Genomic DNA, 14,849 nt, shown 5'->3' with positions numbered 1-14,849 from the left:
GAATCAAAGAGGAACACATTATCCAGCAATTCTCTGCTGGTTTCTGTCCTTGACAAAAGATGTTAAGCAGCATGGTCTCTGACTGGACCCTGTGCTGCTTCTGCTTCTTTCTGATCTTCCATGCCATGGACCATTAGTGCTTCCTTACTTTGCAAATGAAATTGGAACATAAAAATAGTAGAGGAGAGGTTAGAGAGCATACATTTAGCTTTTTGTTTTTTATTTTCTTTGAAAGTTTTTGGTGAGAAATTGTCTGTTGATATTTTAAAAGATGCAGATACCCAGGTCTCATCCCTATTACATCAGAACATCAGGAGAACCCTGATTCGGGACAGTAGTTTTCAAACTTTTAAAAATGTTTTATGCAGAAGAACCTTATTTTCCAGTAATACCTTACAAGTAGTCCTGGTAGATAAAACAGTGAAAAGTGGATGGGGGTTGTGGGAGGAAGTGTTCTGGAGCCTCATCCTCTTACTCCCCACTTCTGCTGCCCTCACCATTTCCTCTACAGCTCTGTGGTACCCCGTCTGAGAATGACTGATTAACCAAGAGATGCCCTTTAGAGAAGGAAAAACTGAAGAGCGTGAAGTTGAGGGTTGTCATAGGTGGGAAAAGTTAGTAAGATCAGTACTGAGACTGAAACCTAGGTTATCTATCTATCTATCTATCTATCTATCTATCTATCTATCTATCTCTATTATCTATCTAAATATCTATCTATTAATATCTATCTATCCATCCATTATCTATCCATCTATCTATTATCTATTATCTATCCATCCATCCATCCATCCATCTATCCATCATCTATTTATTGATCATCTATCAATTACCTATTTTTAAAACAAATTCTTATCTACTGGGGAAGTTTTATTCTCAGTGCATCACTATCGACAATAGTAGTTTTCCAATCTGTGGCTTTTAAACACAGACTATTTTGACATGTTTGGGAAATAAATGTACAGCACAGTTCTGTCTTTTGTCTTGTAAAGTTTGAGAAAAGACCAGTGATTTAAAATTTAAAGTCCCATAAAAGTTTAAATATAACTGGAGGTAAGATTTTAAAACTCAAGTAGGATATACATGCAGAGCACAGATCAAGAGTATTTCAGAGCTGTGTTAAAGTTTATTATGAAATACAGTTACCAGTATGCAAGTACTTCATAAAATGCTCTGTAAGGTATTATCACTAACAATAAAAATAACAATTTCAGGTGACAGATACTGTAATATGCCATAATTAAGATGATTTAAATATGAAGCTCTTTTTATTAAGTTCCTATTTCAGTCATCTCTTCTTTTGTAGACAAAGGTCTTACTGATCCTTCCTTTGTTAATTTCTCATTGTCCCATTCTTTTAAATCTTATCACACCAACCCAAACCAAGATTACACGGAGGGCAGAGAAACTTTCCTTTCTTTATCCTCAGTCACTAGCAAATATCCCGACCTTGATGCATGAATCTATTTGTTCGTTTATTCAGCATGTACATATTGAGCTTCATGATGTTATTGGACAGACTCGAGACAAGACATACTTGTCAACAGACGCAAGACAGACTCAATTCTATACTCCAGAGTCTCTCCCCAGGAAAGCTCATCCACAGCCTCCTTTATAATATGTGCCATCAATTTTTTCTCCAGTCTAGTCTGTCTCCTGGCTTGAAATCTGTGTAGTCAGCTGCCTGCCTGGTCCAGTCTTATGGATGCTTCACAAGTTTCTTAACCTCAAAATGTCTGAAACTCAAAATGTCTCCCCCCTTTAAGGAAGGGCCATTATCGCCCATCAGACTAGGCAACCTGAGACCCCTTTGTTGTCAACACCTCCCCTTTCTGCAACTCTCAAGTCTTACCTATCACCAAGTCATCTCCCTTTCACTGACATCCTAGGCCAAGCTATCATTGCTGCTCACCTGGAAAACCCAAATAGCTTTCTAATGATCTCTTCACCTCTTTCACCTGTCCGCCATCCATCTCACACTGCAGACAGAAAAATGGTAAAAACACAAATACAGGTGCATTTGTTTCTGCTTTAAACCTTCCATGTCTTCCTATTGTTCCTAGGAAAAAGCACAACCTTTAGCATGACCTTCATGCTGGGAAGAGCTGACCCTACCTACCTCCCCAGCCTCTCCTGAGGTCCCTTTTCCTTCCTGCTCTGTTTTCCTGGATCCTTGAATATGCTATTTTTTAATTTTTTTTTTTTTTTTTTGGCGGTTATTTTCCATGCAATGCTGTCCTCCTCCCATTTCTCCCCACCCACTCTGCTTTGTCTGGATAATGCTGGCTCAGCTAAATGTCATCTCTTCAGGAGAATCTTCCTTTGCTCCCGCCCATTTCCCCACTAAGCCAGGTCCCCTGTTATCCATTCCATAGCACTCTGTGCTTTTTCTTTTTGGGATTAACCACAGTGTGTAATTTGTGTACCTAGTTGTGTTATTTATTTGATTAATGCTCACTAGACTAAAGACTAAATTAATGTCTGACGAGACTAAAAACTCCCATGAGGTCAAGAACTACACATCCTTTGTTCACAATTTCAGCAGCTAGAGGTGTTTGATACTTATGATGTTGAACGAATGGATCAGACTGTGTAGAAATTCATCATCTTTCCATAATATGGCCTTGATCACTTGCAGTCTTTCTCTAGTTCAACTTTGGATATACCTCTTTGCCCTCTGAACATGTTTAACTCATCCTTTTCTTTTCACACAAGTCCGTCTACCAAGAATATTCTTCTCCATCTTTTTTATGTATGCAAGCTCCAAGGCTTAATCAAGATACATCACATTCTTCAACCTTCCTCTGTTCTCTTGAGAATATTTGAAATTTTCCCATTTTCTTGGACCTCCTGTATCTATAACATTGATGCTTTACATAATTTACCTGCACATTTAATTATTTTTAAACCTTTTGATAACCAGTAATTATTGTGGTTATAGCTCCAATTTAGTCTATTTACAGCCTGCATACTACATAAATATTTGATACTATGCTAGTCATAGTAATGGATAAAATAATTAAAAGACATAAGACATGGTTTCTTTCTTGAATAAATAGAAAATCTTGTTGGGAAAATCAACGTTTCCACACCCAACAGTAACCTGCGTAATGTAATCCTGAAAGAATAGCATCTGTGAGGATTACAAGTACTTACACACTTAGGGATTTCAGTGTTATTTATTCTTTTTAGAAAATTAGCAACAAGGTTTCTAGAAAAACTATTATTTTAGTTGCCTTAAGGATATGGATTCTGAATTAAATTATTGTCTCCAGCTGCATCTAGAAAGAAATGTATCATTCGTTTGTGTTAGCATTTCATTTGGATCATAAGAAATATTTCCAATAAATAAAAGTATTATGTTATTAATACTTTTAATAATAAATTAGAAAAGTTTTTCTAATTTAAAGAAGCCCCTAGGGCTGGTACTGGATTTGGTAGTAATTTTAGTAACTTTTAAATACCTTTGAAAAAAAAGTGAGTTTTTTATATGTGTGAATTTAAATGGACTGAATCTGTTGATGAATCATTTAAAGAAAAATATGCTTTACTTTATGTTGTAAAATGCCGGGAGGTAGCTCCAAAACTGGCATTACTGCCTTGGTGATGGGATATTGAAGATGACAGAGGGTTTTCTGGCCTCTTGACTGAATCTCAGCAGGCACGGATCACTCTTAAGAGGGAGTGGTCTGTTTCTTTCTGTAACCTTTCCTGCACCAGAGAGCCTGGGTCTGTGGAAAAATATACTTAGAATCCATCCTGATTTTATTCTCTTTGTCTTTTTGGAGAGACAAAAAGACAATTTGGTGCATAAAGAATAAGGTCACCATTATTGATACTCTCTGTTCACATAAGAAGGAAGAAAATAATTACGTGATAAATACAAGGAAGTTTTCAGAAAGTAGGCAATTCCCCAAGAATATCCCATAGTGCCAAGTAAAGCATTTAGTATCATACCTGGCACATGGTAGACACCGTAGCCATTGTGGTTAACACCTACACAAAATGTGTCGTAAGTGTGAATTGTTCTATGGTTCCAGTGCCCAGACTTGAACTTCTTAGAGTTTAAACCATTCTTGGTACTGGTTGGCTAACTTATATGAGAAAATGTGACTTTTGATTATCTTAATTATTGCCTTTTAGTGTATGGTAAACTGTTTTTGTAACCAAGCTGATGAATTTTCTCTATTATTTACATAAATATAAATACAGCCCCACAATAACAACCTTAAGTACTTTAGTGATTGAGTACTGATGGTGATAAATACTATTTTTATGTCTTTGCCTTTTTAAGCCTTGCTTACTTGATTCATTTTTCTCCCATTTTATTGACCATATTTCTCTTTACAATACTTACATACAGAGGCTGTTTCTTCTGAGATACATAGAAATGGTTGTGATAATTTTAACTGCATTATGTGTGACTCTTACAAATTCCCTGGGGTTGATACCAAGTTTCACATTCCTCTTTCATTCCATGGCACCCATTTCTGTGGTGGCTCTGCAACAGGCATTCGGTGTACGTGGTGATTGATGAGCCTATTCCCATAGCAGGGAAGGCTGTCTTAGAATTGGTCCCCCATTAGGCGCTATGGGGAAGGTAAAGGTCTCCAACAGAAGACTTTTTTACCCAAACGTTCTTAAAGAATACTGTAAATTAGAACGGACCACAAATGACCAGCTGCCACATTTAAGAACAAGATGACTCCGGCATAAAAAAGTTTAGTGATGAACGTTTCCACATGCCAAATGGAGTCAGAGCCAGGGGGGAACTAAGGGTATGACAGGTTCTGAGTGACAAAATAAATGGCATTGTTAAATATGAGTACCAGGTGGACACTGATTTCTGAGTTATTTGTACCATTTGTCCTGATGTAAGCCATAAAACCGGTTGGCTGCTGACCAGAACCTGCAGCTGTGTAGAAGAGATGTCTCTGCACAAGCACCAGACAACGAAGAGTGATGAGAGGTTTAAAGTTGTTTTTATAGTTTTATATAAAAAACAGAAAATAAAATTGTTGATGTTATAGGCCTGGGGCCAAAAATGCTGACATAGATCGACCTAGCTGGGGCTACAAAAATGGTTTGCATTCCTAAGAAATGTCTAAGTATTAGAAGTAAACAGTTAAGTTTTAAAAGAGTAACTTACATTCATATTTCACACACTGTCATCTTTATGCTCTCTAGTGTCTGAGCACTTCCTCGCTTCCTATGATATTGACTGCAGTTTGGAAATCAAGAAGGAGGTGGTCCAATGCATGGGCTCCTTCCAGGATGGGGTGGCCGAGAAGTGTGTTGATTATTTCCAGAGATTCCGACGTTCTACCCATGTGACGCCCAAATCATACCTCTCCTTTATTCAGGGCTATAAGTTCATCTATGGAGAAAAGCATGTGGAGGTACAGACCCTGGCCAACAGGTAAGTGTGATGTTCATATACAAAGCTATATTAAAGCCGTGGCTCTCAACCAGGGACAGATTTGCCCTGGTGGATATTTTGCAATGACCAGAGATATTTTTGTGTGTCACAACTGAGGCGGCAGGGCAGGGGAGGGGTACTGCTGGCATGTAGTGGGTAGAGGCTTAGGGATGCTGCTCAACTTCCTACAGTTCTTTTCTGTCACAACAGAGAAGTATCCAGTCCCAAATGTCTGTGGTGCTGAAGTTGGGAAACCTTCCTCTAGAGCCTATTGACTATTCCTTGCCCAGTAGGATAAACTATTGCCAGGTTTTTATGTGGTCCATTGCTTTCTATAATATTGAGTGACATCAGGATAGAAGTAATAGACCTGGAAGGGAGTTGCGAATGCAGACATCCCCTCTTCCCTCTTCTCACCCTTCTCTTCCCATCCCTTCTGAGTGACTGAGAGGGAAAAGCCAGGTTGATGCATATGTTCACTGCCTAAGGAGCATCCCTGCTTCCCTGAAGTTTCTTCCAAATGTCACTGCTCTGCCCTATGCTTTTCTGAACAATCAGATCATCTTCCTGAGCATGGCTAGAATGAGCCAGGGTAAGGAATCCCTGGGTGGGTGGTTACATGAAATGACTCTGAGGGTTCCCATCTTTAAGGTCACATTATTTCAGGTTCGGGCAGGCAGCTAGTTCCTTCTGACAGCTGTTTTGATGGCTTTAAATTTGTTTCTTAAGCCCACATCATTCTTTTAATTTCATTGGTCTCTTTTGAAACAACAGGCATTATTTTCCTTCTTCCATGACAGGGCTTCAAGCATTTGAAGTCTATCATCATTTCATTTAGCCTAATGTCATTAAGTATGTTTCCTGCATGATACAGATTCTAGCCTCATGGTTCCTAATTTCATGATGCATGTTCTAGCAGGTTCACTGTTCTTGCACGTGGTCTGTGAAGAACGTACATATTATCAGTCTAGAGTCAAGCCTGGACCTGTATCCTTTTTGCTAAACCCTCTTGGGTTTGCTACTTGCATACATGCAATCTTCAGATATAACCATTACCACTCATTAGTGGACCAGTACTTGAAAATTGTATCTGAGTCCTACACATTTTAACATTGTTTGCTTGGATTTTCAATCCCAGAATGAATACTGGATTGGAAAAGCTCAAAGAAGCTTCAGAGTCTGTTGCAGCCTTGAGTAAAGAACTGGAAGTGAAAGAAAAGGAGCTGCAAGTGGCCAACAATAAAGCCGACACGGTGGGTGGGCATTTACACGTGTACCACATTCCTTTTGAATTCCAAGTTCACAAGTGTTAATGGTCTATGCATAGTCAGTGGCTATAACTCTCAAAGTACACATTACTTTCCATTGGAATAAAATACTCTTAATTTTATGTATAAAAAACTGGGTAAGTGGACAAAATCAACAAATCAAGGCAAAAATGTGCATTTTCAGCTGGATGTTTAATCCTTTTTGACGAAGTATTGTTGCTTTATATTGAATTAGGTCTTAAAAGAAGTGACGATGAAAGCACAGGCTGCTGAAAAGGTCAAGGCTGAGGTACAGAAGGTGAAGGACAGGGCCCAGGCCATTGTGGACAGCATCTCTAAAGACAAAGCCATTGCTGAAGAAAAACTGGAAGCAGCAAAACCAGCTTTGGAAGAGGCAGAAGCTGCATTGCAGGTGCATCTATGTGATATAACAGATATCAACTTTAGGGCCTCAGAGGCAGACTAAGGCTAAAAAGATTAATAACAGCAAGGAAATGCTCTACTGGTTCAGACCAAAGCTCTATCCACTGGAGTGATTTCAAGTAATATTTTCTGCTAGAGACTTTATTAGCTCTTTATGGGTTTTGCATATTCTACTTAACATATCACTCTATTCACTCATCAATGTTGGGCAATGCCATATACTAGTGGCCAAGAGTCCTGGGTCCTCATTTCAACTCTATCATCAATAAGCTGTGTAATGCTGGAAAATTCACATCAGCTTTCTAAGGCAGCAGTCCCTCACTCATTCATTGAGGCCATTGGAGTAGATGATCTGTAAGATACAATGTTTTCTGTCTCTGAATTACCCAAATAAAGAACTACTGATCTGATGTAGCTCATTAATGAGAGAGTTTGAGCAGGCTTCCAATGCAATTAAACAGTACAATTGTGTATTAGTCTGTGTTCACACTCTATAAAGATGTTACCTGAGACTGGGTAATTTATAAACAAAAGACTCACAGTTCTCCTTGGCTGGGGAGGCCTCAGGAAACTTACAATCATGGGAGAAGGTGAACTGCAGCAGACACCTTCTTCACAAGACAGCAGGAGAGAGAACAGGGGAAACTGCCACTTTGAAACCGTCAGATCTCCTGAGAACTTACTCACTATCATGAGAACAGCATGGGGGAAACTGTCCCCATGATCCAATCACCTCCCACCAGGTCCCTCTCTTGACATGTAGAGATTATAGTTTGAGGTGAGATTTGGGTGGGGACACAGAGCTAAACCATATCAAACTGTGTGGCAATACACCAATGGCAAAATTACAAAGGAGGTTGGATTTTGAGAAAATGAAATGACTTTAGTGAACTAGGCTACACCTTAAAGGCTGGTCCAGTTTTGAAGACTCACTTTTACTAAGAAAGTTCCAGGTATGTACAAACTCTAACATTTTGACATCAGGTTACCTAAATCTATACAACAAATAAGATAACAAATCTCGTGCAGAGAATGTGTCTCTTCCTATCTTGATATTAATCTGACTTTAACCAGCTCACAGCAAAAATAAAAAATATCTCCAGATGTTAGATAACTGTTCTATTATTGCCACGGCATACAGAAGATTATATAACAGTCATATTTCTTGGCCTGCAGAAAAAATAGGACTTTAATGCTTAGGTGAAACAGGTTGAGTTTTTGTTCCCCTCTCCAACTTCTTTTACCTGGGCATCTAACACAGCTGAGCACCATTCTGTTTGAAAATTATTTTTAAAGCTAAAGTAAAATAAGCATGCCTGGCCCTTACATTTTATATAACTTTAATTTGACCCTACCCTACTTTCCCCACTGACTGCTGTTCTATTTTTCTCTTTTCTTTTATAGCTGTGCACCTCAAATAAAGGTCTGTTTGCCATTTTCAGTTCTCTACTACACATTCACCCTAACTTCCAGCTGTCTGTCTTTCATAAATGCTAGTATTAATATATTAGAACAGGCTGGGCTTGGTGGCTCATTCCTGTAATCGCAGTACTTTGGGATGCCGAGGTGGGCAGATCACCTGATATCAGGAGTTTGAGACCAGCCTGGCCAACATGGTAAAACCCTGTCTCTACTTTGAAAAAAAAGAAAAAGAAAAATTAGCTGGGCATGGTGGCGTGTGCCTGTAGTCCCAGCTATTCAGGAGGCTGAGGCACGAGAATCACTTGAACCTGGGAGGGGGAGGTTGCAGTGAGCTGAGATTACGCCACTGCACTCCAACCCAGGTGACAGAGTGAGACTCAGGTCTCAAAATAAAAAACAAAAAACAAATGCAAAACTATATATATACAAACCTTTTCAAGGTATGTAGTTACATTCCTAATTTACCAAGTTTAGTGTTTTTTCTTTTTCCTCAGTCCTTGGAGAAAAAATCATTCACTTTTACTAGAAGGTCATTGGTTACTGTCTTTTGATAGAAAGGATGCAAATACAAACCAGAGGGATGTTTTGAAGATCTGGAAGGAAGGAATATATACTATTTGTCCTAGAGATAGGATTGTTTCCAATTCTTACATTTAACATTTTTTCAATACTTATTCCATAGTGAGTTTTAGGCGATTGAGCAGTTATTATCAACCAAAACAGGTGTATGTGACTATTAAATCATTTACTCTGTAAGAATATACGTACTAGAAATTGAATGGAACTTTTCTAAGAGACAGCTTCGTAAAATTCATATTACTCAAGTCCCGTCATTTAAAGGTCAGTTCCCAGCTAAGAAACCTCTAATTATTCAATCTGTCAGCCCTGCGGCTACCCTCTGGTGTCGGTCCACAGTGACAAGCCTGAATTGTTTAAGAGAGAGAGGCAGATTCTTGACCTACATAGCTAATGAGTAAAAAAAGCACTGCAAATACTGTAATTTTCCTGGTTTTGAACCTCGAAATCTACTTATGTGCTGACTATTCTTTTTCTTCCAGATTATGTCTTTCTTTTTTCTGCACAAAGCCATCTGCACTTTTAGAGAAGTCACAGCTCCTTATCTGCTCACCAACATTTCTTTCCTCTCACTGCTAGTTTGAATAGTAGAAATTTGAATTTGTTGGGACATGGTGTTTCCTTGGGATTAAATATGCATCTAGACCCCATGGCTCTACATGTAACTTAAAACAGTTTTCTGTCCTCTGTTGAAATAGCAGCATTTGGACATGCAAGGTTTGCTTGTCTGTGCTTTCCTGTCTGAGGTTGGTTGATCCTTCCTTTCATCCCCCAGACCATCAGGCCTTCGGACATCGCCACTGTCCGCACGTTGGGCCGTCCCCCTCATCTCATCATGCGGATCATGGATTGCGTACTGCTGCTGTTTCAAAGGAAAGTCAATGCTGTCAAAATTGACCTGGAAAAAAGCTGTACCATGCCCTCCTGGCAGGAATCCTTAAAACTGATGACTGCAGGGAACTTTTTACAGAACTTACAGGTTAGTAGTTCAGTGGTGATGGGCTAAGAGGGAACTCATTCTTCACTGGCATAGGAGTCCTTTTGGTAGAATAAGTTTCTAAAGAAAGAATTCACTCTACATACATGTTTTTTTCAGAGTAAAACTTTCTGTTTTGAATATAAAACATTATTAGCATTAGAGTTTTTTCTGACGGATTTTAGTTGTATTAAGGCATCATCAGAGTTATGTATACTTCAATAAAAGTTAAAAAAATCATTTTAAGAAGACAATAAGTGTGTGTTTATGTTATATTCACATGAATACAAATATATACAAGTATTTGTATTTTGCATTTCTCAGTAGTAATTTTTTAGTGTTAATTTACAGCTTTTTTAATTTTATGAGATAGAACTTAACATGAATAAATGCACAAATTTTAAATGTATAGCTTGATGAATATTTACATATGTATATACCTATTTGTGAACACTGGAAGAAAAACACGTATTTTCAGACCCCAGAAATCTCTCTTGTGTCCCAACCAAGTCAATAACTTTCCTTAAGATAATTGTATCCTTACCTTTATCCAGATAGTTCGCTTTGCCTGTTTTGAAATTTGCATATATGAAATAATACTGTATGAACGCTATTGTTTTGACCTCTTTCATTCAACATGTCTGTGAAATTCGTTCTTTTTGTTGCAAATGACAGTCTTTCCTTTTTCATTGTTATATAGTTTCTCAGTATATAAATGTGCTGTAGTGTGTGTGAGAAATGTTTAACAACTGATTCTTAAGGGAGAAAGGAAAAAAAAAAAAAGCAAAAAAAAAGCTCTGATTTGAAGTCTTGCCATGATGTAAGCACTCCCATGATGGCTATTTTAAGCTGCCAAAATGATGTTGCTGAATCTAGAGTTGAGAAGAGGTGCATGGTAGTATGCCATTGTGTAGCATTTCCACCATATAGATACAATAGTTGTAAATGACCTCAAAAGCACAGATGATAGTAGAATTTAGTCTCAGAATTAGCAAGTTATGAGCTTTGACTATAACCTTTGCTTGAAATATTGTTTATTTAGTTGTAAGCTTATATATTTTAATTTTTGATAATGGCTGAGTCTAGCAAGTTTGCAGAATTCCTGGAAATTTAACAATCATTTCTTACAAGCCCGTTTAAACCAGCACCAGTGTGAAACATTGTAATATGCTTCATTTTGTTTGTTCCTGTACTGTTGATGAATTTTGGGGTTAGTATTAATTTATGGCTATTATAAATCAAGCTGCTGTGAATATTGGTCATTTGGTGGCTCTAGCTATGCATTCCTGTTGGTTTCATGCTCAGGAGTGGAATTTCTGGGACTTTGGTTATATGCATTTAATCAGCTTTGGTAGGTAGTGCTGAAGAGTTTTCAAAAATGGTGTGTCAATATATACCCCCACCAGCAATGTATGAGTTGCTCAGCATCCTCACTGTTTTCTACTTTTAGCTACTCTGATGAGTTTGTAGTGGTGTCTTATTGTTGTTTATTTAATTTGTATTTCCCGACCTTTCCATAGGCTTGTGAGCCTCTGGGGAATTCTTTTGTTAAGTGCCTGTTGGAGTTGCTTGTCCAGTTAATTTTTTTATTACTTTGTAGAATTTCCTTATATATAAAATATGACTAATTTGTCATTTGTATGTTTGCAAATATCTTCTGCTGCTTTCTGGCATTAGTTGTTCCCTCGATTAATGATGTCTTTTGAAAAACAGAAATTCTTAGGTTTAATGTAGTCCAATTTATTAATATTTTCCCTAATAGTGCTTTCTATGTTCTGTTTAGGAGATCTTTGCCCACATCCAAGGCAGATTTCTAGTTTTCTTCTGGAAGCTTTATTGTCTTTTCTTTCATGTTCAAATCTCAAAGCAATTAATTAGGAATACCCAGTCCACCTCTATTTCCCAAGCTGTGAATTCAGCACCATCTTTCTTTCCGTTTTCAATTCAGCATTGCTCAAGTGACCGCTATGATGGAGCCTGTGGTGAGGCGCATACAACAGCTGTAACAATAAGTAGCTTATGAAACTAGTGGGCCAAACAGACTTGTCCCAGATAATTATAATATGAGATTCTGCCTATGGACTTGGACTTTGGGTGGAATCCTGACAAGTGATTCCAGGTTCCTCACATTTACCTGGTGGCAAAGCCCCTGCTCTTGGGCTCTCCCTTGCTATTTGTCATTGTCACCACTGACCTTCTGTTGCTCCCAGACATTTATCTGGCCTTTTTTTTTTTTTTTGAGTTACGATTTTTCAAGTCTCATAAAAACGAGTTACATTAAACGAGATCTGAATGAGAGTGTGTTCTACTATACATTATGAGTTCTGTGAAGGTTTGTGTCACTAAATTATTTAGGTGCTAAATTTCTTTCTGCTTGGAAGACATTTAATCATCCTCTTTTAAATGATCAAACACCACTTTTAAAAGATCCAATTTCATTGTTTGGTCAGTCTGCTTTTTCTGATGCAGAAAGGCATTCTTAATTCATTTCTGCTACTATTTTAAAATTTTATCCCACCAGAAGATAATAATTCTCTCATATTCTTGATAGTTCTGTGATTAAAAATTAATTCATCACCCTCAAAGCCTAATGTCCAAGTTATTATCTTCACATTTTAGGTGATTTTAATAAAACCTCTGTCTGAATGTATTAAGCATTTAGTTGCTGATAAATGCTAAATATATATGTCCTCAGACTGAATACACTTGTATTTGTTTTTCATTGGGGATTTTATGGGCTTATAATTCATCTATTTAGGATTAATGACAAAAGATCTTTATTGCTTTGGAAATTCTAATAACCATATTAGTGTTCGTCACCTCAATAATTTTCTCTTTCCCTGGATCTCACTATATTTATTTAAGGTTGGTATCTTTCCTACAGAAGACAGAGTGTGCTCTCATAGACTTCTTTGCTATCATTTCTTACTGTGCTTTTACCTTTAGGACTTTTGCCTAATATCTTAAAATAGTGACAAAATATAATGCCCTTCATTCATTTGTGGTTGTTCAGTCATTTCAGTAGCATTGAGAGCGTGATGCAAGTATGACTTCCTGGAAAGAAGTGTTTTGACCTTATTTTACTCTTTTCTTCCATAGCAATTCCCAAAAGACACAATCAATGAAGAGGTGATAGAGTTTTTGAGTCCTTACTTTGAAATGCCTGACTATAACATCGAAACTGCTAAACGCGTATGTGGAAATGTAGCTGGTCTTTGTTCCTGGACGAAAGCCATGGCTTCCTTCTTTTCTATAAACAAAGAGGTGCTGCCTCTGAAGGTAAGCCTCCTAGGCAGACCTGGGTGAAGGTGGCTGGGCGGAGTCTACAGGTCAACCGATCTTATCTTTTCACAGGAGCACGTGTGCCTGTGGCTTCTGGTGTTAGGGTACTCAGGTCCACGGGGAGAGGGAGCATTAGAAAGGCCAAGCACAGGATGTTTCTTTCTTCTTTGTAATCCTGCTCTAATCAGAACCGTATGAGCCTCTAAGCAGGGATGGCCTCTCTACAATGATGCTCACTACAAGTCCATTGTGGGCTGCTCGATAGTTTTCCTCCACAATGCAAACTTGAAAAAACAACAACAACAACAAACAAAAACCAACCAACCAAACAACCAAACAAAAAACCACCGCGAACTGTAGCATAGAATCCTCTGCTGATATTTAAGATCTTTATCCAGAGAGTCCTATGAATGAGGTAGGGTCAAGACAGAAGAACATGCTGGAAGCTGGTCTTAGCTTGGCTTAAGGCATGACATATTCCTCCCTTTTCCATTTTTGTTTTGTCTCTCAGGAAAGAAACTGAATATCTGAATAGTTGTTATTTAATGTGACTTTTTAGACATGCTTTATGTTTCTTTTGCGTAATTGAATACTTAAGCTTCATTTTTGCATATTCCCCTACCATGAAAAGAGGCAGTCTTCAGCAAATGGAGAGGCCATGGAGAGTGTGTTTTTTGAAAATGAAATGCTGAAGTCTCAAAATCATATCTCATGGCTTGGTTGATTATTTTGCTTTTGTATGAGTCTCATCTTTCTTAATCATCAACTAAATTCTACTTATACTTGTAAACTACCCAGGAAACTTAATAATCATCATACAAGTAATCGAGAGTATCAGGAAGATAGGCATAGAGTTGAAAATGCTATTTTGTTTCTACTTGTTGTGATACCAAGACCATTTATTCAGCAATTGAGGCTCTTGAGGTCCTAGGACAACCTAAAGGGACAAAGAGTCATTTGAGTCCGAGAATTTCAGAGCAAATAATTGATGTCATGCTGTCTGACTCCGTGGGTATTGTGACTGTTGAAGACTTCAGCGTAGATCAAAAATGGACAATCTGATATTGACTGAATTAGAACCAATATTTATATCAAGTGAAAAGTACAGGTCATTCTTCGCATACTTTTCCAGTGGGTAACCATGCATAGTGTCTTAAAGAGAACTACAATTAAGTTCATGATACATCGTTTTTTCTGTTATTATTGTTATTTTAAGTACATAGCTGAAATCTTTAAACATGGACATTCTGAACAAGGCTTGCGTAAGAACAATGAGATCTCTTCCCCTGTGTTCAATGCCATCCACATTTCAGCTTTCAGCTTGTCTCAAGACAATCTGGGTCCTACAGTAGGAAGGGAAGTGAACAGTATCAGAAATGGGAACCTTTTTATTTGCTCTTACGACCTGTGCTTTTCTTTCTGAGAAGTCTGTTCTCTTATATTCTTATAAGTATCTAGCATCTTGGACCACACAGCTTGTCAG

General features: G+C 37.9%; 1 protein-coding gene across 1 annotated transcript in view; it reads left to right on the top strand.

The window, feature by feature from the left end:
• The window catches only part of DNAH5 (dynein axonemal heavy chain 5), a 253,279-nt gene that overhangs the window by 170,000 nt on the left and 68,430 nt on the right, over positions 1–14,849 (top strand). The window contains exons 56-60 of the mRNA XM_030927396.1: positions 5,188–5,419; positions 6,558–6,672; positions 6,923–7,099; positions 9,884–10,087; positions 13,184–13,363. Of these exons, the coding sequence (XP_030783256.1) occupies positions 5,188–5,419; positions 6,558–6,672; positions 6,923–7,099; positions 9,884–10,087; positions 13,184–13,363 (908 nt within the window). The remainder of the gene's footprint in view (positions 1–5,187; positions 5,420–6,557; positions 6,673–6,922; positions 7,100–9,883; positions 10,088–13,183; positions 13,364–14,849) is intronic.

The sequence above is a fragment of the Rhinopithecus roxellana genome, chromosome 3 (assembly GCF_007565055.1).
Source record: "Rhinopithecus roxellana isolate Shanxi Qingling chromosome 3, ASM756505v1, whole genome shotgun sequence".
In the NCBI taxonomy this organism is placed as follows: domain Eukaryota; kingdom Metazoa; phylum Chordata; class Mammalia; order Primates; family Cercopithecidae; genus Rhinopithecus; species Rhinopithecus roxellana.
This window is presented reverse-complemented; position numbering and strand designations above follow the sequence as displayed.